Source organism: Vespula pensylvanica, chromosome 15, assembly GCF_014466175.1.
Source record: "Vespula pensylvanica isolate Volc-1 chromosome 15, ASM1446617v1, whole genome shotgun sequence".
NCBI classification, from domain to species: domain Eukaryota; kingdom Metazoa; phylum Arthropoda; class Insecta; order Hymenoptera; family Vespidae; genus Vespula; species Vespula pensylvanica.
Window position 1 is genome coordinate 3,337,727 of NC_057699.1, and position 26,003 is coordinate 3,363,729.

The following is a 26,003-nucleotide window of genomic DNA, read 5'->3' on the forward strand; positions in this document are numbered from 1 at the left end:
GTTATTTGTATCGTTTTGTACCTGTTTTTTATCGCTTTTATTTCTTTTTCTCTCTCCGTTTTTTTTTTTTTTTTCTAAGTAAACGTCTTTTTATTCTCCCGTATGAAAAAGTGGCATTTCTAAGGACGCACTTAAGTCGAATTAAATTGGAGTTAGGTGAAAAGATATAAATTACATAAGTTCTCTCTATGCGAATATATGTACATACATACATACATACATACATACCATATCGTACCATACATACATACATATGTATCACTTGGTACTTTTGCTATTGCAGGGACCTCCTTTTACGTATAGATACGGCTTTTCCTTTCTCCTATATGTGAGCGGCTTCATCACGACCGAGGTGGCTGGTACATACGCCATTTTTCTATATATATCCTGGCACCAGCGAGAATTGGTACGAAAGGACTTGAGGCGGAAAAATTATGGGGTTGGTAGTATCGGCTATGTATTTTTTTCTTTTCATTTTTTTCATTTTTTTTTTTTTTTTTTATTGTTGTTGTTTCACGACATCCCGTCCAATCTCACGTCTACACCTAGATCACTTTATAACGATTAAATTGATGATCTTAAGAAAAGATAAAAAAAAAGAAAAGAAGTAGAAAAAGAAGCGGAAGAACGAAACAAAAAATTAAAAATCCTTTACAATTACAATGTCAAACGGGTTCAATTAAAAATAATTAAATGAAAACATATTTTATTGTCAATGAATCAATCGTTCGGACGGACTCCAGGGTGTCTATCACTTGGATAATCATCACGCACATCACGGCAATCATGCCGCTTTGGGCCATGGTAATTTTATCTGCGAGAGACATCAAAAGAGATACTTCTTTGGGAGGGATTCCGTCGATTACGTCGATTTCGACGAGTTTTTACCACCGCCGCCGAATTTGGATCATTACGATTACACCGTCAGACAATTTCCAAGAGATCTCACCGCTCAAACGGTAAGGGATAAATCGAATCGGAAAGTTTCGCTTCAATCGAAAGTAATAAACAACGAACCGAAGGATGAGATACTACCACGCGTATAATCAGGATCTGCTAATATTTGGCTGCTCGTTCTCCATGAAGTTTCGATCTTTAGCAAGCTGTCTCTCTCTCTCTTTCTCTCTCCTCTCTCTCTCTTTCTCTCTCTCCCTCTCTCTCTCTCTCTCTCTCTCTGTCTGTCTCTCTCTTTCTCTTTATCTTTTCTTTCTCTCTTCCTTTATCTCAAGTCTAGTTCTTCCACGAAGAAGGTGAAGATCGTGTCGGTAACCTTAGCAACCGGTGATAATCCGGTATTTGATACTCCATTTTAGATTTCTACTCGTTCTCGAAAACGACCTTCCAGGTGAGCACGACGGCGGACATACTGCAGCAGGAGGAGGATGTACCAGAGCCCGACACCGATTATAGTCCAAGCGTCCGGCATGAGTTCGTGACCTTTGACCTCGAGGATCCAGCACCACCGCCTACACCCGTTAGAGGTACCGACTGGGCCTTCGCAGCTCTAAGAAGAACTACTCCCGTCTGATATAGCGTCAGGTATTCCATTTTCTCCATTTCCTCGTACCAAATAACTATACCTCTTATCGGAAACGCCCTCGCGAAAGTGCCTTCTCGATTTTTCTTTACAAATAAAAACGAATTGAATAGCGTGCTTTAGGAATTTGGTGACATTTTTCAATATACAGTATTCCGAGTAAGGATCCTGCGAAACGGGATGGATTGTGATACGTCATTGAAAATCCAGGGAGAAAACACAATTTTTTGTTCTTTTTTTTTTATTCTTCATATACACGTACCGTTACAGTAGTGTCCTGTTAATATTGTTTTTAATGAAAAAGAATTTTATTTCTTTTCGGTAGGTACATAACTCTTTTAATTAATTTATGTGAAATATCTATATTAACACGCAAGCTTCTTGTTTATCTAATGCCTTTCAAAATATTAATCATTGAGAAGTATCTATATTTTAATGAGTCTCCGTTTGTAATCTTTTCTAACATTAAATATTTTCTATTAAAACTTTGGCTCGATTTAATCGATTGTCGATTCTAAGGAAATCGATAACTCCGAAGTTTGCTATTAAACTTCTCCTTTAATACTGATCTTCGATTAAAAAGTTGTAATCTAATCGATCATAGATTAAATTACGATAGTTTCTATTAGATTTTCATCCGATAACTGAAGTACCGATAGATTTGTCTACTTCAAGGTCAAAGATGGTGAAAATAGCGTTAAAATTACATCGACTAAATCGCAAATAACATCGAACTGTTGTTAATGAATGAATTCTAGTAATTATAGAGGAAGAAATCGGACAGAATATATTATCGGGTATCCATAAGTAATTTTCAATTATTTCGTACGCGTTTAACTTTATTTTTTATCATCATCATTATTATTATTCACGATTTTTTGTCATCCAATCTATAAATTGTTCAATCTCTATTTTACAAAAATGTTGTGAATTTTATGAGAAATTTCATTCATGATAAATTTGAAAGTCACCGACATTGCGGAAAGTTTTTATTTTCGAGAGAATGTTTCGTAGATATAAACAAATGATAATACGATGGTGCAATATCGGATGAATATGAAATGACGGGATGCGGTGAAACTTTCCAACCAAGTTACTTTATCTTTCTTTGGGTTGTTTTTGCCGCATAGAATCTGAAATTATCGTGTTGCGGTATGACGCGCTTTCTTCATTGACCCGTACTTTTTCCAACAATTCATTATTCAACTCGTTCTAATTATTGACCATAAACATCAGTGGTAATTGTTTCGCTCGGTTTCAACAACTCGAAATGAATTATGTCGGTATTAGTTCTATCAAATGCAAAATACCACACCTTTTTCGGATGTCTGGTGGTCAGGTCTGGTTTAGATGTCGGTATAACTGGTTGGTTCGAGGGAAGTTCATTGATTTATAGCCGTACGAAAAAATGGATTCTCTGAATGTGCGGTGCGGTGCGGTGCGGTGCGGTGCGGTGCGGTACAATGCAGTGCGGTACAGTGCAGTGGTTTAACCAACTATTCCTTTTTCTTTTCTATTTTTTTTTTTTAAGTATACGCTTATTAATGTCAAAAAAGAGAAAACTGCAACAATATTTGCAATGAATCTTAAAAAACGTATATAGTCTTTAATAATTAAAACTACAGTAATTAATGTTTGATATGTATATAGGAACGACACTGAAAATCTTTTTATTCTCAGGTTAGGGTGGATTATAATTGTTGAAAGATACTGGTAACGATGTTTTCAAAAAGAATAAAACAAAAATGATTGCATATAAAAAGAAATCCTCCCCGGCGGGGAATCGAACCCCGGCCTCCCGCGTGACAGGCGGGGATACTAACCACTATACTACCGAGGATGAAGATGTCTAGATCTCTTTTTTTCCGATAGATAAACGGTATACAATGTATTAATTACTATATCAGAATCGACACTTAGTTTTTTTTTTTTTTATTAATAGACAGTAACTACTATAAACTCTCGAAAAGAACTAATGTCTTATTTTAGATAGAGTAGTATTACATTTCTATGCTCAATTCATTATATGTCTCTAACTTGAATTAGGATACTGAATCAGTATAACAAAAAAGAAAAGAAAAAATTGATAATTTTCGAAAATATTTTGTGGCAATCAACATTTTTTTTCCATACATATAAACATAGCTCGTTGTTATTTTTTGAGATATTTATGAAAATAGTTTTGTATTTTTGGTCTCCGTCTTTTCGTAGCCTCTTAAGAACGCCTACAGATTGAAGTGTTTTTTCTTCAAGTTGGTGTAGATACAGGAACTATTTCACTGATAACGATTCTGTTAAGAAATAGATCACTTCGTTTGCTAGTCGATGACGTAATTTGTGTGAATTATTCTTCATTGATCTTGTCTATATCTTGTCTAATTTGTATTCGATCATTAATAAAAAAACTCACATGAATTGAATCTAGATAACTTTTCGATTTCATGAAGGTATCTTTGCACTATTGACCTAGTGACCTTAAATGTGTCAGCCATTTCTTGCATGGTCCATTTTGGATCCAACTCAACCAATGAATTTAAAGCATCATTATCAGATTCAACAGGTTGCACAATATCTAATACGTCAATATTATCGCTGATAAATTTTCTGAACTAACTTCGGTACTTCTTGACTGTCCAAACTTTCCTGTAAATAAAACAAATTTATTTTTCTTCTGTTTGTTACCTCTGTTACGTTGAATCCTGATCAAACATGAAACAACGTAGAATGACATGCATGTTTATTCGAAAATTTTCTTTTCATGACAAGTCCATTTAATGCAAATTCTATTCTCCTGTTGTCTACTCGTTCCAATGATTAGTTCTGTTAAATTTCGTTTCTTTGTCTTGATTTTCTTATATTTTTCAAATCGTTTCATTTACATTAAATCCATATTTAAAATAGCATCGAAAAATTCAACAGATTCGCTGTATTCAGTGGAACATTTTATAAATCAAATTTTAATTTATTTTAATTATATAAAGTAACATTTATTTTAGTTATATAACTGGATTAATAACAAACGAAAAGCACGCTATTAAAAAAACCATATGACACATTTTGTTTTTAGATTTTCTTTCTTCTATCGTATTATAACAAAAGAAATAGAATTTTCTTTTTTCTATCCTATTATAAAAAGTATATATTCATAAAGTACAAACGATATTTTTTTAAAAATAACTGATACTCGTTTAATCATGTTCTAGGTACTATATTTCTCCTAGTTCTATACAAACTTAAACGGAATAAATAAAAAACTAGAAAAGGAAAAGGGAACAAAAACGTCCCTCGGCCATAATTTATTACTATCCCACCGTTGGTTCAATGTCGTTCGTTGTCTCTGGAATTCTCCATTTAGAATTCAGGAAATGTTGCGGTCCGATTCCGGTTGAACGTGAATCTTTGAAACGAGCAAAATAACGTATTACCGTGTTACAATTTAACGTGAAGATATAAATTTTCATAGGATTCTAATAATAATTTGATTAGAACGACGAACAATCTCGATTTCTCATATAGTAAATTTATATATGTATAAAAATTCTTAGACGTCTAGTCTAATAATTTTCTCTAATTTCGTTATCCACAAATTGATCGTTCAAAAGTTCTAATTATCTGATCTTTCTTTCTCTCTCTTTCTCTCTCTGTCTGCATTTCTCTTTCTCTCTCTCCTTCTCTTTCTCTTTGTCTGTCTTTCAGTCTCTCTCTCTCTCTCTCTCTCTCTTTCTCTCTCTTTCTACTCATCTATCTACCCTATCCACCTTTCTCTGATATCTATATCTACATATATATACATATATATACGTATGTATGTGTGTGTATATATACACACGCATATATATACACCATAGGTATGCGAGGTTGGTGCAAAACGTCGACTACGATGACGTGAATGATGACGACGAGGACGACGACGACGACGACAACGACAAAATGGATGAGAAAGCGGAGGAGGAATGTACGGAAGAGGAAGAAGAGGAGTCCATGTTGGACAAAAGCTGAAAATGATTGCCGTGAGAGGAAAACGGTAATCTCTTTTTGGCAACTGCGAAAATCGTGCTCTAGACTCTTTAAAAATATATTTGGATCGTTATTTTTCTTTTTCGAACTAATCGATAAACGACCGAACAAAAGTGTTAGAAATATCGTAATGTGACGATTTATATGACGTACGATTTAATTCGAAATACTCTTCGTAAACGTCGAAGGATAATTAAATAGAAGAAAACCTAAAATAGAGAGAGAGAGAGAGAGAGAGAGAACGAGAGAGAGAGAGAGAGAGAGAGGGAGAGAGAGAGAGAGATGCGATCTACTCGTGCGATTTTATATTATTATTTAATAATTATTAATTTGTATTTCTACGTCTGATCTGCCATATTTATACAATTTTTTTTAAGCTACACAACTGCCCGTTTTTTTTTTTATTCTTTTTCATATACAATCGTGTATATATGTAGATATATATATATATATATACATAAATATATATACATATATAATATAGATATAGTAATAAATAATAAGAATAAATATTTGATCGCATATATAATTCTTGAAAGATCGTTTAATTGCGTCGTATCGGAGAGAACCGTCCTATAATCATTATGAAAATATACATACATACATATATATATATACATATATGTATACGTACATATTTGTGTTGATGACTATTGCTTGTTTCGTCGATAAAATAATATTAATATGTAGAAATTTCTGATTCGATACAACGTATTCAAATGATTAATGAAATTTATAATAATAAGAAAAAAAATTTATATAAATTATGTTGGAGGCCTATTAGATATCTAATGCAATTAGATTGTAATATAAATATACGATCGCTTAAATTTTTAAGATATATACGAATTTATTCTGATATTATTTTTCAGAATTTAATTTACAACTGGAAGATTATTTATTTATTTATTTTTTCTTTTTTCCTTGTCCTTTCTTTCATCTTGTTTGAATACTACGATGAAAAAGAAAGAAAAAAGAAAAAAAGGAAAAAAAAAGAATGGCCAACTGCTTCGTAGATCGAAGTTATTTCCAATATTACATACTCAGGTATTAAAGTCGACTGAAACTGAGATTAGGTGATACATTTTATTGTTAGAATCAACTGACTGCTCTGTAAAATTAACAATTACGAATCATTCGATATATATAAATTATTATTAATATTTTATTGCTATGAACGGAGGCACTTGATAAAATATATTCTAGACATGATACTCAAAAATATTAGATACGATTCATTTTTATTTCGGACTCAATTGAAGAGCCTATTTTCAAATCGTCTTAAATCGATACTTTACTAAAATAAAAATTATTTCGTCAGATCAAATTGAGATCTATGTCCCAGAATAAATAATTTTTCTCTTTATTGTCGTAAGATTTTTCTATCAAAAAAAAAAAAAAAAAAGGAGAGAAATAAGAATAAAATAAAAAATAAATAAATAGAAGTCGAGATAGAGGTGAAAGCGATTGCGGATTAGGTTGTGTCAGGATTGCGTTTGAATTTTAAATAATTATATGATAATAAATTAAAATATCATATCAATTAATATTCAATAATTATATTTAAGTAACCTTTTAAGAAATATATAATAAGAAAACTGTGATTTTTCTCAACTTTATAATGAATCAATGAATTTGAAACGTTTTGGAAATAAGCTTTTCAAATGTAATGCAAAAATGTATTTATACATATTCGTGATAATAGCGAATAATGTGTAATTATGCGAAGGAAAAAAATCTCTTCGAGCATGCAATTGTTGATAATTATTGTTATTTCGTTATATTAAATCGTGTATCGATTAAATCGCGCGGACTAATTGTAAGCATACGATTTCTATCTTGTATTACCGATATTATATATATATATATATATATATATATATATATATATATACAGGAGGCAGGATAAATTGCATAATAAATTATACGCGGATTGTATACTATTTTAAGACTTCGATATGGTATAAAAAAAAAGAAAGAAAAAAGTAAAAAAAGATATAAAAAAAACCAATCACAATAAGTTTTTACATACTTATGAAATAATTTTTAAAAGATTTTACGAAATCTACAGAGTCTCTTAAAATCGTATATATCTAGAGATTACTGTAATAATCGTGTAATTAATCAGAAGCGTTTGTCAACTATATATAAATATTCAAATAATGCGCGATAAGCTGAAATTTTATAAGGGACAAAAATTATTGCCAATTTAATATTAGATTATAAGCAAGTACTTGCCAATATATTGAAGCGATAAATAAGATCACACATGTCAAAAACGTCGATCCAAATTATATTCTTTTTTCATTTTATTACGTACTTATCATACAATGTATTGCCATTAAATTTGATAAATCTTAAAACAATTTTTTAATAATACGAAAGAAGATAAAAATAAAATTAAATAAAATAAAATAATCAATAGTATCAGGGTACTTTTATAAGATACATTGTTTTACTTATATAAAAGGTTTTTTAGTAATCGATAATAACAGTCACTAAGTCGATAACTGAAGTAATATAAAATTTATTGCGTGATTTACATATTTTTTAAGTACATAAATAATAATCTCTCATTTAATTCGATAATGATGATACGATCATGGTATCGTTCGTTACGCGATAAATTAACAAATATTGGTTATAAATTAATACGTAATTAATAGTACGTAATATGTAAATTTGTTGTTTGTCCTCGATGGTGATAAGCTTGTCCAAACTTTACCGTTTATACAATAAAGGTTCATCAAAGCGAGCAACGAAGTTGAATTACTTTGTTTAATCAAATTATTTCCGTATGGCGAAATGAAATAATCGAAAAGAAGAAGAAAAGAAGAAACAAATTTCTTTATACACGTAAACATACTTTATTTGAATCGTGTGAAAGAGAAAATGTGTGATTACATTTATATATACACGAGAAGTAAATGTCTTTTTTATGTAAGGACGATCGAACAGTCATTTTAATTTTTTATTAAGAAACGAACGAACGAAGGAACTTTCAACCATCAGACATTCTTCGTAACCCAAGTCAATCGCAAACCGATCATCTGCTTTAGATTTATCTCTTACATTCCTTTAGATAAAATATTTTTATTTTTCTTCATAGAGAATTATGGAAATATGATATGATTGCGTAAACGTTGTTAATCTATTCTTTTTTGCATTTTCTTTTATTTCTTTTTTTTAACTTTTTTTTATTTTAATTTTTATTTTAGAGATACCATCATTCCAAATCGAAGGAAGACTTTGGTTTATCCTCTAATAGAACATATCTTTTTTTCTTTCTTTTTTTTTTTTTTTTTTACATTTCTTTCGCTTATTATTTCGTCGTGTGTCGACGAAATAGAAAAGTAATATAATTCTTTTTCCTTTTGAAAATATTTTCTCGGCACAAGTTAATACTTAGCCGTTGCTCCGGCAAACGTTCACGACGTTTATAACGGAGAGGCAGTGTATCGATTAAGAGGGCGTCGAGATGTATGCTAGTACAACATACGAATACGAATAACTCATATATACAGGGTGATTCGCTAATTCTCAGATCTGAGTAGTTCGAAAGAATTCTTCTTATTAAATGCGAAATAAATTTACTAGACTTCTGTAAAAGTCTGGAGAATGTGATAGGACGTTAATTAAACTATAAAGTAAACTCAAATATTTATTTAGTATAGATTTTGTTCGAAATCTTCTATTTTGTTTGTCTTTTTCTTTTTTTTTAATACATGTAAAGGCGAGAAGTTGCAGACAATTTAATTGCAGTCAATTGCAGACGATTTAATACAATATATATTTTTTTATTTAAAAAAATTATTGTTTGTTGAGATTCGCTATCACACTCTCGTGAGATCATCAAAGAGAAAATCATATCGGACTTACGACTGAAGGGATGATGTGAAAAACGAAAGAAAAAAAGAAAAAGAAAAACGATTCAAAAAACATCATTATATCGAGAATTATTTTTAATAGATTTAGCGAATCATCTTGTCCGTCTATATATAGAAAAAAAAAAAAAATTTATAAAAGATATAATAAATCGTAACTTAAGTCGAAGACTTGTTTTTACTGAATTTTAATTACACAGGTAAGTAGGTACACCTATATCGGCGATATTTATGACGAATGACGATTATATATATTAGTAAGGGCTAATAAAAATTTCATAAAGCGTTTAATAAAAAAAAAAAAAAGAAAAAAGAAAAAAAAAGAAATAAATCAATCCTAAGAATCAAAAGAAATTAAATCGCACGATAAATTAGAAATAAATTAATTATGCGACACGCATTATAATTAGATCTTTATGTGACGAGCCTATCGTTAATTTTTCTATGCTTTCTTTCTTGTCATTTTTGTTTTTTTCTTTCTTTTCTTTTTTTTCCATCTACAAGATTTGATTATTAATTTATTTTATTTCTATTTATAAATATATTTCATGAGTAACGTGTTGTCGTTTGATTAATATTCCTATTTAAAATTCTTATCACGGACGAGATAATATGTCTGAGGTAATAAAATGATTGTGTTTATTCCTATATAAAGTATAAAAGAGAATTTATATATATATATATACATCAATAGTATATATATACACATCAATAGTATAAACATCCCAATTGTTATTTTAATTAATATTCTTGTTTTTTAAATATTGATATCGGTATTCCTTAATTTATGATATTATCGTTATGAGGTATTAATTTGAGATATGTTTAACATTGATCGGTTTTCGAACATTTACACGCGAACAAACTCACACACGCACATTCTCTCCCCCCCTCTCTCTCTCTCCCTCTCTCTCCCTCTCTTTCTCTTTACCTTTCTTTCTTTTTAATAGTCATACAAACAAATACATTTAACAAGCATATAGGAAAAGAGATATACATACTTAAACGCTCGCTTTCGTGATTTAATATACATTTTTGAATATTGTACTTTTCGTACACTCTTATAATAATAATAAAGTAAATATACGTATACATATACCTATTTACAGATATTTCATATATACGTGGAAAGATTCAAAAGACGTTTCCACAACCTTCAATGAAATATCATTGAAATATCATTAAAAGCGATATTTCATTTTGTTTTTCAAATTTGATTAACGGTTTAATGAAATAATTTTATGTTGGTAATATTTATCAACGTAATATATATATATATATATTATATTAAAGACAATGCATTGAAATCAGCAATTAAATCCATGCTGTGTTATATACGATCAAAAAGTGATGTATCGAGCAAAGATAACATTAATATAATATAATATATTGTATTTAGTTAAATAATTACGATCAACGTGTATTGTTTATTATTTTTGTATTATTTTCGATATTATTCTAAAAGCGTTAATCTTATGTAAAAAGATCTACAACCAGATTTTTTGTATATGTGTCTATATATATATATATATATATATATATATATATATATATATATATATATATTCATATACATATATGTACATATATATACACACACACATCACACATATTTTGGCAGACAACTATTTTTGAGAGACGAAGAACCGGAGAAGACGGGAAATAGTATAATGGGGTGATATTTTTGGAAACGTTTGCTCTGCACGTAATGTAACGTAGTAAACCGTAGACGCGCAAGCGTAGTTATACCCTTTCTTTGTGTGTTATATATGTATATATATATGTGTATATATATATGCATATATATATATGTATATATATGTATGTATATATACGGGGTGTTTCATCTAGTCCGACCATTTGAAATATTTCCTTTTGATTTTTACGAAAAGAACTGTGTCTTATTATTTCTTTTCTCCAATTTTTAATATACACATTAATACGAAACTCTTTTTTTACGTTATCGTTTGTTTTTTTTTCGAAATCTTTAAGAAAAAAACGAATGAGTAAAAATTTAAGCGTTCACAAAGGGAAATATTTTATTTAAGAAAGCGTTTGGAAGAATTATCATTAATTTGAATTAGATTATCGTTATTATACGTTTAAGTGAACGATCTCTTTGTATTTTTAATTATTTTTTGATTGTATTCTGATATCGTGAAGATTTTATTGGAGCGTGAGAATGGTAATTAATCCGAACACCTTTTGTAATAAATAATTTCTGATAAATCGTATAAACCTTTTATTCTCTTTCTCACTTTTGCTTTCTTTTTCTCGTATTATGAAACGTCATTTGTATTTAAATATCGTAATGATATTTCTAATGGTCGAATCAAATGAAACACCCTGTATACACGAACACCATATACGTACGAGAATGAAGGGGACTAACGACCGATTATCGTTGGTTCATCGGCCATAGCGATCTCCTCGGTTGGCGCCTTTTCCCTCTTCCTTTTTCTTGAGAAAAGCATAAAGGCACATCCCGCGACTAGGTTGCAAAGGAAGACGATCCATGCCAGGATAAGAGAAAAATCGTATCTCATGATCGCACCCTTAGGGAACGTTTCGTAAACGTTTGTGCTTTCGTATTCGACCGAAGAAAGGAGTACTTGTATTACCACCATGTTGCAAGCAGCTGTAAAATTAATTTTTATCTCACATCTTATTATCTTCGGCGTTTGTAAAAATTATTAGAGAAAATATTTGAAAGGGAGACAACAATCATTATTACTATTATTGTCATAATGTTATTATAATGTTAACAAATAAAAAAAACATCAGACGAAATATTTTTTTAGAAGGAAATGGCTACGATAGAGATCAACTTTTAAATATTTATCGATAATGAATGAATTAATTACATTATATTGTGATTGTATAAATTTTGTAACAAAAAGTAAGTGGAAAATATCGGGAATTCATTTTTATTAGAAGATAATATATTATGGAAAATTTATTATTATTCTGATAGTAATTATGTATGCACAATTGCATTCGTAATTTGCAATGTTTACTTTGAAATTAATTACCACTAATGAAATGTATTCCGCCAGCCAGCCGTTTGAACATGTAACGTGGGTTACGGAACGTATAGATGGAGAAGCAGAATCCCATTATCATTATAAACATGCTGATAATAGCAAACGAGACCTGAGTCCTAGCATAATCTGGGAAAAATGGAAAGTTAATCGTATACGTATATGTAACTCGTTCGATCATTACGCAGTAAGATTTTCGAATATTTTTAATTTTTCAAAAATAGACATAATTGATTTCTATATATCCTATAATATGTATATATAGACACGTATTAGGAATTTTTTTTAAATCATTTAATTTTCTCTGAAATTTGATTGAATTTTATGATCGAGATTCAAATTCGATGTTAAACTTTTATAAACTTGAAATCATTTTCTTCGTAAACTACCCAATAAATTTTTACGATGAAGATGCACAATTTATATTCGTCTATTGGTCGCTATAAATGTTTTGTTGCCAATTTCATATGATCAAAGAATCTTGCATATTTATGTTCTGGTTAGAATATCGATTTCTATTTATATATATATATTTTTTTAAGATTTGTTTGTTCAATTTATATTTCATGTATAATTTATTAAAATATTTACTTACTGATCACTGTTCTGTCTAATCCTGGATCCACATCGATTTTTGATTCAGGAGGAAACATCTCTTGGTACTTGCATTCACCTAAAACCAATAAATTGCGATTTTTGTGTCAAAATTTATACAAACGTGCAGATACTTGTCTTTTTTAATTCTTGTTTCATATTTCTGCTATAGAAATTAGCATATATATACATATATATATACATATATATATATATATATATATATATATATATATATATATAGAAAAGAATTATAAAGATTCATACAATAATTCTGCCTCTCTCTTTTTACCTCTCTTTTCTTTTTCTTTTTTAAATGCTTTTTTAAGTTATAATTTTCTTCTTATTTTCACGTTTAGCTTTGTAATTTTAATGTCACATCAAATTATAACTATGATATATCAATAGTATTTTTAAAAATTCTTGCGTCTAGTCTTGCTCGTCTACGTTTTTTAATATTATTTATTTGAAATATGAAAATTGAAGCTTTGAAAAGATTCGTAAAAAAAGAAAGAAATCTAAGAAATATTAGTGGCTATAAATTGAATGACTCTTTGTTAAAACACTAACTCGGACGAGGTACAAGCAATATTATTCGATCGACGTCATATAAATATTATTGATAGTAATACCCAATCTATTAATAAGTCCCTATCGTAGTAAGAAAATACTCTATGGTATAAGAAATTTATTGATAAATTTTATCCCATCAGAAAAAGAGAAATAACAAAATAATAATTCTAAATAAAAAACAAAATAATTCTTTAACCGTTCCATGGAGAAATATACTACAAAATTATATATTAAAAAACATCCATCTTTGTTTATCGTTGAATATGATTTATTGTTTTGTTTAATTTATTTTTTATTATTAAATATTTGAAAATAATAAGTTATAATAATTACTATCGATACGAAAATGTAGGTTTCTTAGTTTCACCTTTTCAGGTTTCCAAGTATCATCTTACTTATAATTATTTTGGAAGGTAGAGAAAGAATAATGATCAGGTTATAAAGGATTAATATCAATCCTCCCAACAGGGGAGAGTTTCATCATTACCATCATTATTATTATTATTATTATTAGTATTATCTTTTTATTTCTTATTACTAGTACACTCGACCTAGTATACTTTAATAATACCATTTCTTTTCTTTTCCCTTTTTCTTTTCCTTTTCATTATTCGAGACATTTTATTGAATTAATTTTTCTTATAAGAGATAGATAAAAAAAAAATTTTTCATTTTTCAGGACACGTCTACTATTTGTCTACTTCGTTAAAAATCCGTATAATGGCGTATAATTTGACCCAATCCTTCGCTATTATTTCTATTTTTCTATTCAACTATTTTTTTTCACATTTTGATCGGTTTAAACTGTCGATATTATCTAGCACGTGCGCGAGCTTTGCAGACGAAACAAGGATGAAGAATATTAAGTAAGAACTAAAGAGAGAGAGAGAGAGAGAGAGAGAGAGAGAGAGAGAGAGAGATGGAGAGAAAGAGAGAGAAAAAGAGAGAGAAAAACGGAGACCACCCTCCCGCCCCTTTCTCTCATTTATTTCTGGCTCCTCGTTTATTTTGCCGAAACACTCGTCTCTGAAGTCTGAACGAAAGCAGCGCACGTGCGTTAATGTAAGAAACGAATGTCGACGACAATTCCACGTTTCATCGTCAACCTCGTTCATCCGAAATCTTCACTTTCATCGGTCTTCGATATATTTCTTTTCCTATTTTTTCTATTTTTTTTTCGAATAGATCATTTCAATATAGTAAATCAAGCTTTATTTTTTAACTATAAATAATATCAAAATATGAACAAAATTTTCGTATAATAATAATAATTTCGTAAACTACGATCGAATTCCGACGAGCGGATTATCCAGATATCGAATGTAGCGATGAAAAATTTTATTTAAAATATTTTTTATTTTTTTTTTTTTTTATGAAATTTATAATAATCCAGGTATACTTCTAGTCGACATGAGCAAATATTGTAAAAACAGATATTGTAAAAAAAGGTGTGGCAACGTGAATTTTTTTTATACTTTTTATCTAAAACATGAAAAAGAAAAAGGGAAAAGAAAGAGAAGTGTGGATTAAAGGTCGATTCCCAATATTTCAATTGAATCTTAGTTCAGACATCGTTCTCTCTAGGAGATTTAAAAAAACGAGATTTAACGATGTGATCGCGGATGATCTATGACTAAACTAACATGGAAATTTCAATGGAAATTTGTGTATACGTAGTAAGTACATCTAAATTATATACAATAATGTTAAAATCATTGTAGCCGAACAATCGGAACGGAAATTAAACTGAGATTGAACTGAAATTTGTGAATAGACCTTACAGGTATTAAGGGAATATACAGAATATCTGATTTTAATCGATATCTTCAAATATCTCTTATCTTATTGGATACATATTATAAACGAATGTTTCAAACAAAAGTTGCTTAGATTTTGACAGGGAAATATAATATATATTGATTACAAAGTTTGTTGAACTTCTTGGCGTCGAATGAATTACATTGTAGATGTAACTCGTTGAATTGATATTGATGTTCTTTACAACTTTTAGACAAAGTTAAAGTATCGATTTTCATTAAAAAATAAGAAAAAAGATTATTATGATAACTTTAATACGTATTACATACATATCTCTCTGAAAACTTAAAAACTTTTACTTGAAAATATTTGTTTGGTAAACTCATAGGATCGGAGATATTGGGCTATATTATTTAAATCCGAGACATCCTGTACATTAAAATATGCAATATTGTTTTGGCAGCAAATAAATTAAAAATTTTAATCGCTGCAATAATCGTGAAATAAAATTATCGTCGTAATTCTCGACATTAAGCCTTGAGTTTGATGTTCGTATTACCGTAGGAACATTCATAGCTCTCGCATATTATTAATGTTGGAAATTTTGCGTATAAATTTTAATAGGAATTGGCACGTAGTTTAATTCAAGTAAATAGACTGCTGCAGTTAAAACGCGTACTTTTGCACGCGTGTTTCAAACGTGTAATAAAGTTCATCTTTTATCAAAGAAAACGTCGGGAAGGTGCGATTGATTTCGATCTCAGATTTTTACCGAAGGATTAATCGATCTCGAAAGCTTTTTTGACGAAATCGATTGACGCTTAATTTCAAGTAATACTTTTGTTTTTCTTAACGTTTTCAAAACTTATGACATTTATTGCCCAAACGATTTCATAATAACGTCAAATTGCCGAGAAATTCTGGCTCGCTATTTTGACAGGTCGGAAAGAGAAATTTTACGGTCTAATATCTTGGCTGTTTTTCGTATTAATTAATATTATCGATGACTCGCTATTATTTAAACGAATCAAGTAAAATTTCTTAATCGAGCCTGAATCGTACAGTTATGGGCGGGCACATGATTCTAATAAGAACGATTCGTAGAATCGTAACCGTCGTAACGTTACTTTCCGATTATTTATTTGGAAGGCTCGCCTGGTTTCCGTAATGACGTATTTACATTTCCTCATTCTCTCTGATATAAATCGGTCTACTTTGTTATGAAAGATCGACTTCTAATATTTTGACATTCAAAAAATATTGAGTTAAGGCGGAACACTTGGAATAACAAAAATGGCGGAACTGCAAGCTTCTCATTTTTATGATCGAATAAGAGAATGTTAATTCGAAAAAAGTCTGCTTGATTAGCTCCGGTGTTTTTGCAGAAACGAAAAAGGAAAGACTCGATCTATCGTTCATTTTGTTAACGTGATAGGAAAGGGAAAGAGAAGAAATAGGAAAAGAAAGGAAACAAAAAATAAATTCGCATTGAAAGAAAGGAAGAAACGCACTTACTGTAAGGTACCAATTTGCTCGAATTCTTCGTTTTTGGTATCAAACCGCTGACGCAACCCCTCCAAAGGCCCATATGCTTGTAGATCAGTCTCCTGCCGCTCTCTCCAGAATCTCCCAACGGCAGACCTTCGTCATTTGGTGCTTTGACGGTGAACCAATGATCGGTCCCTATAGCCACGGCCCATATGCACGCTGAGAGTCCCACGAGGGCTGTACAACCGAGCAGAATTCGCCTTTCGAATATTACCTATGAAAACGCGACGAGACTATTCTAGAAAAAAAGACTAACGCGAGATGCGTTCGCAAAAGTGCATCGGGGGATATAAAAGTAATCTCACACGACACACGTTTCGTCGAATCGGCGTCAATCGATTTGTAGCGTTCACACGATTCGAGTTTTTTGACCGTATGACTACCCCTCACCCTCACCCTCGCAATTACCGCTCCTTTCGTACGTTCCTGTTTTTTTTTTTTTATTTTTTATTCGATCGAACTACGATTAATTGGCCAGGGTCAACTACGCATTTGTTATCGCAAAACGATCGAACCGTCTTTTGTGCAGTTATTGCGCTTAGATGCACCACTGGCGACCGATTCGCTTTTTCTTTTTTTTTTTTTTTCTTTCCTTTCATCGAATCCCCGCATGCGGTTTCTACTCGCGAAATCGAATATCCAAAATTGCCGAATCCTCGTGATTGTGCCGTATATACGGTTGACGGTAGTTTCATGTGAACGTGCACATACAAAACATATCGACCACTGTAGAAGACGGTGATATAACAGATTGGAGGAGGAAAAAAAAAGACCGATTCGGTGTCGTGTGAACGAGCTCTTACAAATTGGTTTCCCCGTTTTTCGTACCTGGTTATACAGAGCCTTCATTCGATTCGCCATCTCTCTTTTTCACCCTATATTCCTTTTCTCTTTTTCTATCTTTCCCTTTCTTTTTCTCTGTCTCTCCCACCTCCGAAGGGAGAGAGAGAGAGAGAGAGAAAGAGCGCGTCCTTTATCGATTCCTTTTACTTCTATCGATCGAAGCTTAAACTCTATTTCAAAGTTTTATGAAAACGTCTCTTTTTGGGTCCCTTTTCTTCCAATCTGTCACCAAAATGACGAACGACGTCGAAGGAACAATCCATTCACGACTAGTTCCCTTTAAATTTAGACTCCCGGAAAAGATTTCGTTTGATATCCTTTGAAAAACCAATTTCGATATTTCTTGTCGCGAAAAATACTCATCGTCCCTGACACTCACGGATCGATAAATATCTATTCGTATTGTCAAAAAATGTTACGAATTCCATTTTTTCTTTGTTCTTGGGTGTGTCTTCTTCGCTACCCTATCTTTTTTTTTTTTTTTTGTATCTTCGCGCGCTCTCTTGTTCTTTCTTTTTCTCTTTTTTTTCTTTTTTTCTTTTTAAGCGAATTTATCGATCGATATCGATCTCGTCGATACAATTTGTTTTTTTTCTTTTCTCGCAAACTCCCTCCACACTTGTTTCGATCCGATCTTTTTTCTCTTTCTTCTCTTTCGTCCTTCCTCCTTCTTCGATTTTCTACGTTTTCCTACAAGAATAAAAGAGGGAGAATGAAAGAAAGAGAAAGAAGGAGGTAAAGCCTATCCACTCGTTAGATATTCATGATCTCTTCACTAGTCGTACCACTTTCCCGTCACCTTCTCCTCGTTCAATTCTTGACTTTCTTGCCCTCGAATCATTATTTCTTAATGTCCGGGAAAATTCAACCGTTCATCCTCTATTGACTCTTCGAAATCTCTCACAGCTTAGTTCCTTCTGAAAAACAAATAAACGAAACAATAAAATATGGTGTATAAAAAGATCTATATACTATTTTATTTAGTCATGCACTGTACGTTAAATTGTATTGCAAGATTCTAAAAAAGAAGAAAAAATACTTTTGTGAAAAATCATTTCTTAATTAGAATCAATGGGGAAAAAATTATATATCGCTGGATATGATTTTGTAATATCAAATTTTTAACAATTGAATTGAATTGATTTGAATTGTAGAGATAAAGTAATGAACAATTGATCGAGGCCCATATCTAAAATAATTTGTCGACAAAGCCAAGAATTTTGTTGAGAAACTTGTCACAATTCCATCTGTCTCTTATTGATTGCAAGGTTTCGACATATCAACGTAAACTGATATAGCCAAATGAAATGACACTTTATGCCAAACGTTTGAATAAATTGTTATATGTTACTACATCGATTGTTATATATAATACTCTCAGTGTCCCTATATATATGTATACATACACACATATATACATATATACACAGTTATTTGCATACATACATAATTATTTGCATATATACATACATACATACATACATACATACATATATAATTATTTGCATATTTAAGAACCACGAAGCATTCAAGATATCAAAAAGATTCATTACTTTGTCATTGTCAACAATAATATTTTATTACACCTTTTATACATACAATTTGTGTTTGATTTATTCCTCGATTCTTTTCTATTTATTCATGTTAAAATTTGATAAGAGAGAATAAATCTTATACGCGTAGATATATAACGAGTGAGAAAAATACATATCGAATATTAGATTTTTGTATTCATCTAACGTTCCTGTTGTTTAATATCGAGATCGCTTTGAAGCGAATTGAAATACAGGCTAGATAGAGATTTAATTTAAAAGTGAACTTTTAAGGCGAAGTTTTGTCAATGATTTTGATCGTTTTAGAGTATTTAAATATTCAATTAATGAAGATCTTTGAAAACTAATATATTATTTTATTTTAGTGATCACTCATATTATTTACAGATTGTAAATACTGACTATTCATTTAAAATAATATTGATTAAAAACATGCGATTAACAAAACTATTGATTGAATAAATTAATAGTCTGTAATAATATTTGAGTGTAACATTGAAGAAATATAAGTAAGTATAATTGTGTAATAACAATAATGGTCGATAATTTCGAAATTGGTCAAATTCTTTGTTAGACTAATTTGAAATTTTCCTTAAGAACAGAGCCAAGAAACATTGGTTTATAAAAAGAATGCGAAATAAAAATAAGAGTCAACAGTTTCCCGACAAGAATCCTAAGTGTATTTCAATGCTATAAATGCGACTTTGTTAATGCTCGCCAAAAACAAATGACACGTGTGATAGATACATTATAATAGTGAATAAGAGGATAAGATTTCGCTGATATATATATATATATATATATATATATATATATATATATATATATAAATAGTTATTGGAAAGTTTATCGAAGAATATTATCGATTAGTACATTGAAAAATTTATAATTAACTTCTACGTTTTTTTCTTGCTTTTTCTATATTATGTAATACTATTTTCTATAATAATATATTGTTTTATAATACTAATTTTTATATTATATTTTTTTCAAAAACTATAACTAAAAGAGTAGGGATAAAGTAATTCTTTTTGGCTTTTATTTTCAAAGGTATTTCAATTATGTAGTAAGTTGTCACGATTCTTGAGATAAGACAAAATGTTCCGTCCAAATTGTCGACTATGAACAATGGCGCTAATATTCGCCTCGTTAATTTCGAGCGAATCTAACGACGCACTACCAAACGTGATAATATGTATATATAGATTTGTGTACGCTCGGATAACGAGTAAATTTAGATCAATCGGGACGATCGTTTCGATGCTAAGGTAACGTTGTAAATTTTCTTGCTTGCTATCTTTTCATCATCGTAGTAGAAGACGACGAAAGAATAAGCTCATGGTTTTATTTTCGTTCGCTTTGACTTTATGTGTTACTATTCTTTGTCTTGTTTTTTACTTTTGTCTTTCTCTCTCTCTCTCTCTCTCTCTCTCTCTCTCTATCTTTATCTTTCTTGTTTATCATTTTTTGTCGTATTTTTTCATTTTAAAATTAAACAGAATTTTCGTAAATAATAAAATTTTCACAGAAAACTTTTTTTTAAAGATTGCATTTAAACGTGCTACAAAAGAAGACTCCCAATGATATATCATGTGAAAATCATATAAACGTTTATAATATAGGAAATAAGCGAGAATAATTTTTAATTTAAAAGCATTCAGACAACTGTCTATATCATTGTTATTTTCTCGAATATGTTTACGTGGATACTTCGTTTCATAAATAGAATTCATTGCACAAGTTCCTAGAAACGAATCACTAAGTAAAATATATGACCTAGAATATTTTTTCTTTTTTATTTTTTTTATTTTTTTGAGAACGAACAAATACTATTGTCAAATTATGTTTAACGCGGTCTTAAATCACATTCGGTCACCGTACAATCACAGTCTCGATAAAATCACATTCGAAAATTTATTTTCAGTAACATTCAAACACTGGGTATTTTCATTCGTGCGTCTCATTCAATCGAGTCTCATTCACAAAGTTTACCTGAGCAATTCAGTGAAAGTGAATTGAATTATCGAGAATTGCCTTCGAGTGTACTATCCATAACATTGTATATACCCAATCAAACTAAAGTGTTTATTTTGTTACCTTGATTTTGCATCGCCATTGTTAAACTACTTTTAGTAGTTCAAGAGTTTGTTAGAAAATTACAAGAGACATCGAACGAATTTAGACATTAATGATTAAGTCCGATACGTGTCGTATAAAAATTACAAGGAAGTTAATGTTTATGTTATTTATTTAAAAAACGCAACAATAAAAATGATATAAAAAGCGAGCACGCGAAAGAAGGAAGAAATAAGATAAAGTAAGATAAATACCAAGTCGACTTTCGATTTTGAATTTATTGAAAGTAACCGAATAAGTTCAATATTATTTAATTGCGTTGCGAAACGCGCTTAACATCAAAGTTATCTTAAACGTTGTCCGATTACACGGAAGGATAATTTTACTCGGGAAACTTGTATCATTAGGACTACTTCTCTCGTAGAAAAACGAATCATTTTATTTCGATGTTAGTTCTTTAAGGAAGATCAAAGTTCGGCTATTTAATGAGTATCGTGTTACTTCTTTCGATGGTGTTCGTAAAACTCACCAAATTTTCTGTCAACGTTCCAACAACAACAAACAGTCTAATTTTTGAGCGTTGAGACGATGCAAATACATCGAAGACTTTGAGTATGTAAATATTTGACGCATAATGTGACCAACCCATTTTACATCTTACTATCACGAAAGAAAGTCGTGCGGATAGATTACTTAATGAATCATAATTACCTTCAGAATCGTTAACTACAATTTATCATACTTTTAATTAAATTAGAGTGATATTATAAACTCGTGATCTAATTTCCGTAATAACACGAATGCTTGCAAAAGACATTATGCACATCGGGATCGTTAAAAACAGTTTAGTGAGTTAAACCGGTGATAGTTTTGTTTATTCCTTGAATATATGTCTGCGTACAGATTTACGATTTTACAAAAGTTTATACGAGAATACTCGTATATGTCGTGGATGTATAAACATGTGTATAAATGCGAATACATAATGATTTGCAAAGACTCCTTAAATTCGTAAATCATTTATGAACGATCAATGACAAATTTTTTAAACGTAATACACGAATCGTGGAATGATTTTTCGAATGTTTCGGATGCGCCGCGATTTTTACTTCGATTTTACAATGACATCGGAAAAACATTAACGATTATCGCGAACGATACAAACGACAGTAGAAATTGAAAGGGGAGCGTGTACGATTGAATTACCTTTGCGTCGGATATAGAACTTTATTTGTAGATTCTACGTCACGAATTATCGACAGGCTCGTTAACAAAAATAGCATAGTAATCTGGGGAACAATCGAACCTAGTTGGAATAATAAAATTCTATGGTAAGATATTGGATAGTCTAAGACTTTACGAGATCGTATTGTTCGTAAACAATTCTCACGAAAAAAAAAAAAAAATGCGAACGATAATAAGCATATCGGTAAAAGATCGCAGAGATATTTTGTTTTTTATATTAGCTATTAGATAAAAATTTAACCGGACTAATAAACGATATAACAGACATGACGTTGAGTTAAATATTTTTAACGAAATCAAATCAATATATATATATATATATATATATATAATATTGCATATTTATCTAGATATATAAATAATATAGAAAATAGATATCACAAGAAAGAAAAATGTCTATTCTACGATCCTCTAAAGAGAGTAATAATAAATAATATCGATAGTATTAACCCTAAAGACGAAAGAATAAATCCAAAAGAAAATTTATTTATCATGGCCGCGATATAATAGAAGGAAAATGAACGATATTATCGCGCTATAAATTATTAGAAAATATAAGAGAAAATATAAACGGTAGTAGATACTATCATGTGGTATAAGTTGACCGATAGAACGGACGTGCTCGGATATTTATGGCGTGCCCACTTAGCTGTTAAATTTTTTTCCACTTTGTTTTTTTTTTCCTTTTCATTTCTCCATACGAACGAATATATATATATATATCAATCTAGTCGCACGTTCTGAGTTATTCTATTTAAATAAATATACGTTTCTAGATACGTCGTTAGAAAATCTCTTTAAAAACTTAATCCATTAAATTCCTCTAATAAATTTATTTCGTTGGATCCACATTATCGTTTTACCTTTGAATAATACTTTCAAATCGGATCGGATCAGATCGGATCGAATTGAATCGTCATACGTGTGCATGCGTGTACTCATACGTCGTAATTATCGGGTTGCAGATTTTCGACGACGAAAAGATGTTCCTCTCTGTCTCCCTGACGTCGGTGACGTCAACGCGCACCCTCACCATTGTTTTATTCGTTTATGCATACCGTGCCACCGTGGCACAAGGTTTATTTAGCCGCAGCTCCAGCTGCACGAACTGTGTGCACGAAGTTATAAACGCTGACAAAGACGCCGTCCGCGTCTCTGTCAGCTCGAACTAAAAGTCGACACCCATCGTTGGCTATTTTCGAATATTCCCGCATTTTTTTCTATCTTCTCTCACTTTACTCGTCCTTTTCTATTCACCTCTCTCTCTCTCTCTCTCTCTCTCTCTCACTCATTTGCTCACTCACTCACTCACTCACTCACTAACTCACTCACTCTTCCAAATCTTCTTTCTCACAAATCGCTTTATCTTTTTTCGTTTCCCCGTTCTGATTTTCAAACGACGATATTCGTGACGTTCCGAGTCACGTTTCGCGAATTAGAAACTCGTTCCATATTAAAAAAATTAAAATAAAAATTAAAAATTTCTTTTTTTTCTCTCGGATTGAGTAATTCGACCGTTTTGATAACAATCGAGTAAATATCTAATGAATTAAAGGAAACAAAAAAGAATTATGTCGTGTTTTACAATAGAGAAGTTTTACAATATGAGAAGAAGTAGAAATTATTAAAGTTACGTTTCAATCGGAAGTCGAGTCGTTTTATTTCGTAAAATGTTCGACATATGAAATGATTAATCAAACTTTTCTTAATATATATATATATATACTTAATATATATATATATATCGCTTCTAACAAACGATAAATTCGACTGAATGTTAATTTACAATCAACTTGAATATATTCTAACGATCGATCGATTATTGGAAAGTTTCCGCTACACTTGGGAAATATTGGCAAGTGTTTCTATATTGTAAATCTTTAGTTCTCGTGTTCGATCATAAAAGAAAGGCCGTATTTAAATAAATTCCAATTCGTTAGAAAGATAGGAAGAGGGGGTGTGTCGAAGAGGGGTGTGAACAAGTCAACTATGATTTCGAGTCATTTATTGCGAAATGGAATGCTTCTTAACGCGAACTCGTTGCCGACGTGAAATTTTCCGTCGGTTAAGTTGCCGTTGACGTTTTGCGGCTGTGCGTGACATTTACGTCGATCATAATACAAGTTCTATCAATGTTTCCTGTTATTTATGGACCGAAGAAACGTACATACCTTTCACGCTTATTGTCGTATCAAAGAGATCGCATCTACCTTTACTGTTTTCTATGTGGAGCACATCAAAATGCTTGTTCTTGCGGATACACGTAAGCGTATATATGTAAAATGAGAAAATCAATGAATAGACGATCCAATGCTCATATATAGATATGTATGTGTGCGTGTATACATACATTCAACTATCGAGCGAACCTTTTAACTTTATCGCATGCAAGAGAATATTCAAACTTATAAACCCGAGATTTTTATAAAACTTATCATATATTTCAAAAGAGGTCGAGTATAGTATAATATATATCTGTAAAATACTAGGTCTGGTTAGGTTTACTTGGCCGACCATTTTTTTTTCTTTCTTTCTTTTTTCTTTTTAGATTTTTGAGATTTTCATCTCTATTGGATTGGGCACGGCTTTCTCGGATGTTGTACGTCTTTTTTCTTTCAGCATGAATTCCAAGTAAATGTTTGGTCATGAATATCTAATTAGATCTCACGTTCTATCTCAGTGCATCGTTGCATATCAATATTTACGCTGTTTTTAAATAACGATATATCTGATTCATTGCAATATATTCCTTTAAATCTTCTTTATGATAGTTGACTGTTGTTGGATGAATGCCCGTCTAACAGTACTCGTATTGTTAGGGATTGGCTAAACCGGTATTATAGGGAAAAATTAGATTGGTCATTCTGGGAATTTGGTCAGCTAAGTCATTAAATTTAACTCTATAAATTTACCCTGTAGACTTTCATTAGTGAGGAAAAGTGAAAAATGAAATTCGATCAACGTCAGTGGAGTCTAGTGAACGTATGATTCTAATGATAAACACGGTTTTCGATCGATTAAAATAAGATCGGAAGAAAATCCGTAAACATCACGTAAATCAGGAATATTTTTTAAATTAAAAAGAGTAAAGTTTAAATTCAAAAGGAGGAAGGATATAAAATTAAAAAAAAAAAGAAAAAAAAGAAGAAAAAAGATACGCGTAAAATATTATCTTTCGAACGAAACGACGAATTTTTTTTTCCTGATAACGATTACAATTTACAATTTACAATTCGGCGAACGGACTGACTCACTTTCGAATTAACATAAAATAAATTATTCGATCTCACGTAGAACGATTCATGATAGAGTGATTCAAAGAGTGATCGTAATC

The 26,003-nt window shown here is 30.7% G+C and overlaps 2 protein-coding genes, 1 long non-coding RNA gene and 1 other non-coding gene across 8 annotated transcripts in view; 1 reads left to right on the top strand and 3 right to left on the bottom strand.

Annotated features, from left to right (window-relative positions):
• The window catches only part of LOC122634662 (voltage-dependent calcium channel gamma-7 subunit), a 32,420-nt gene extending 26,837 nt beyond the window's left edge, over positions 1 to 5,583 (top strand). For 4 of the 5 annotated variants that reach the window (XM_043823812.1, XM_043823813.1, XM_043823815.1 and 1 more), the window contains 4 exons: positions 284 to 439; positions 744 to 959; positions 1,346 to 1,539; positions 5,386 to 5,583. In XM_043823812.1, coding sequence (XP_043679747.1) covers positions 284 to 439; positions 744 to 959; positions 1,346 to 1,528 — 555 coding nt within the window. In that variant the 3' untranslated portion in view covers positions 1,529 to 1,539; positions 5,386 to 5,583. Of the gene's footprint in view, positions 1 to 283; positions 440 to 743; positions 960 to 1,313; positions 1,540 to 5,385 lie in introns of those variants that run through there. The other variant, XM_043823816.1, reaches the window with a different exon arrangement.
• Positions 3,306 to 3,377, bottom strand: Trnad-guc. The gene has a single exon. It is a non-coding gene; the product is annotated as a tRNA-Asp (tRNA).
• Positions 5,584 to 8,397: 2,814 nt separating the features above from the next.
• Positions 8,398 to 18,285, bottom strand: LOC122634664 (transmembrane protein 114). The gene is made up of 5 exons (XM_043823819.1): positions 17,781 to 18,285; positions 16,920 to 17,166; positions 13,075 to 13,152; positions 12,471 to 12,608; positions 8,398 to 12,076 (listed from the first exon to the last, which is right to left on the bottom strand). Exons 1-5 carry the CDS (start codon positions 17,811 to 17,813, stop codon positions 11,826 to 11,828), a joined length of 747 nt encoding a protein of 248 aa, XP_043679754.1. The 5' UTR covers positions 17,814 to 18,285; the 3' UTR covers positions 8,398 to 11,825.
• Positions 8,398 to 23,958, bottom strand: LOC122634665. The gene is made up of 2 exons (XR_006328447.1): positions 23,927 to 23,958; positions 8,398 to 10,357 (listed from the first exon to the last, which is right to left on the bottom strand). It is a non-coding gene; the product is annotated as an uncharacterized LOC122634665 (long non-coding RNA).
• Between the last annotated feature and the right edge of the window lie 2,045 nt (positions 23,959 to 26,003).

Coding starts and splice junctions, on each gene's coding strand:
- LOC122634664 (XM_043823819.1), bottom strand. CDS start 17,813: ATGGCGAATCGAATGAAGGCTCTGTATAACCAG. Junction 17,167..17,780: donor TGAAGGCTCTGTATAACCAG/GTACGAAAAACG, acceptor GCGTTTTCATAG/GTAATATTCGAAAGGCGAAT. Junction 12,077..12,470: donor CGGAATACATTTCATTAGTG/GTAATTAATTTC, acceptor TTAATTTTACAG/CTGCTTGCAACATGGTGGTA.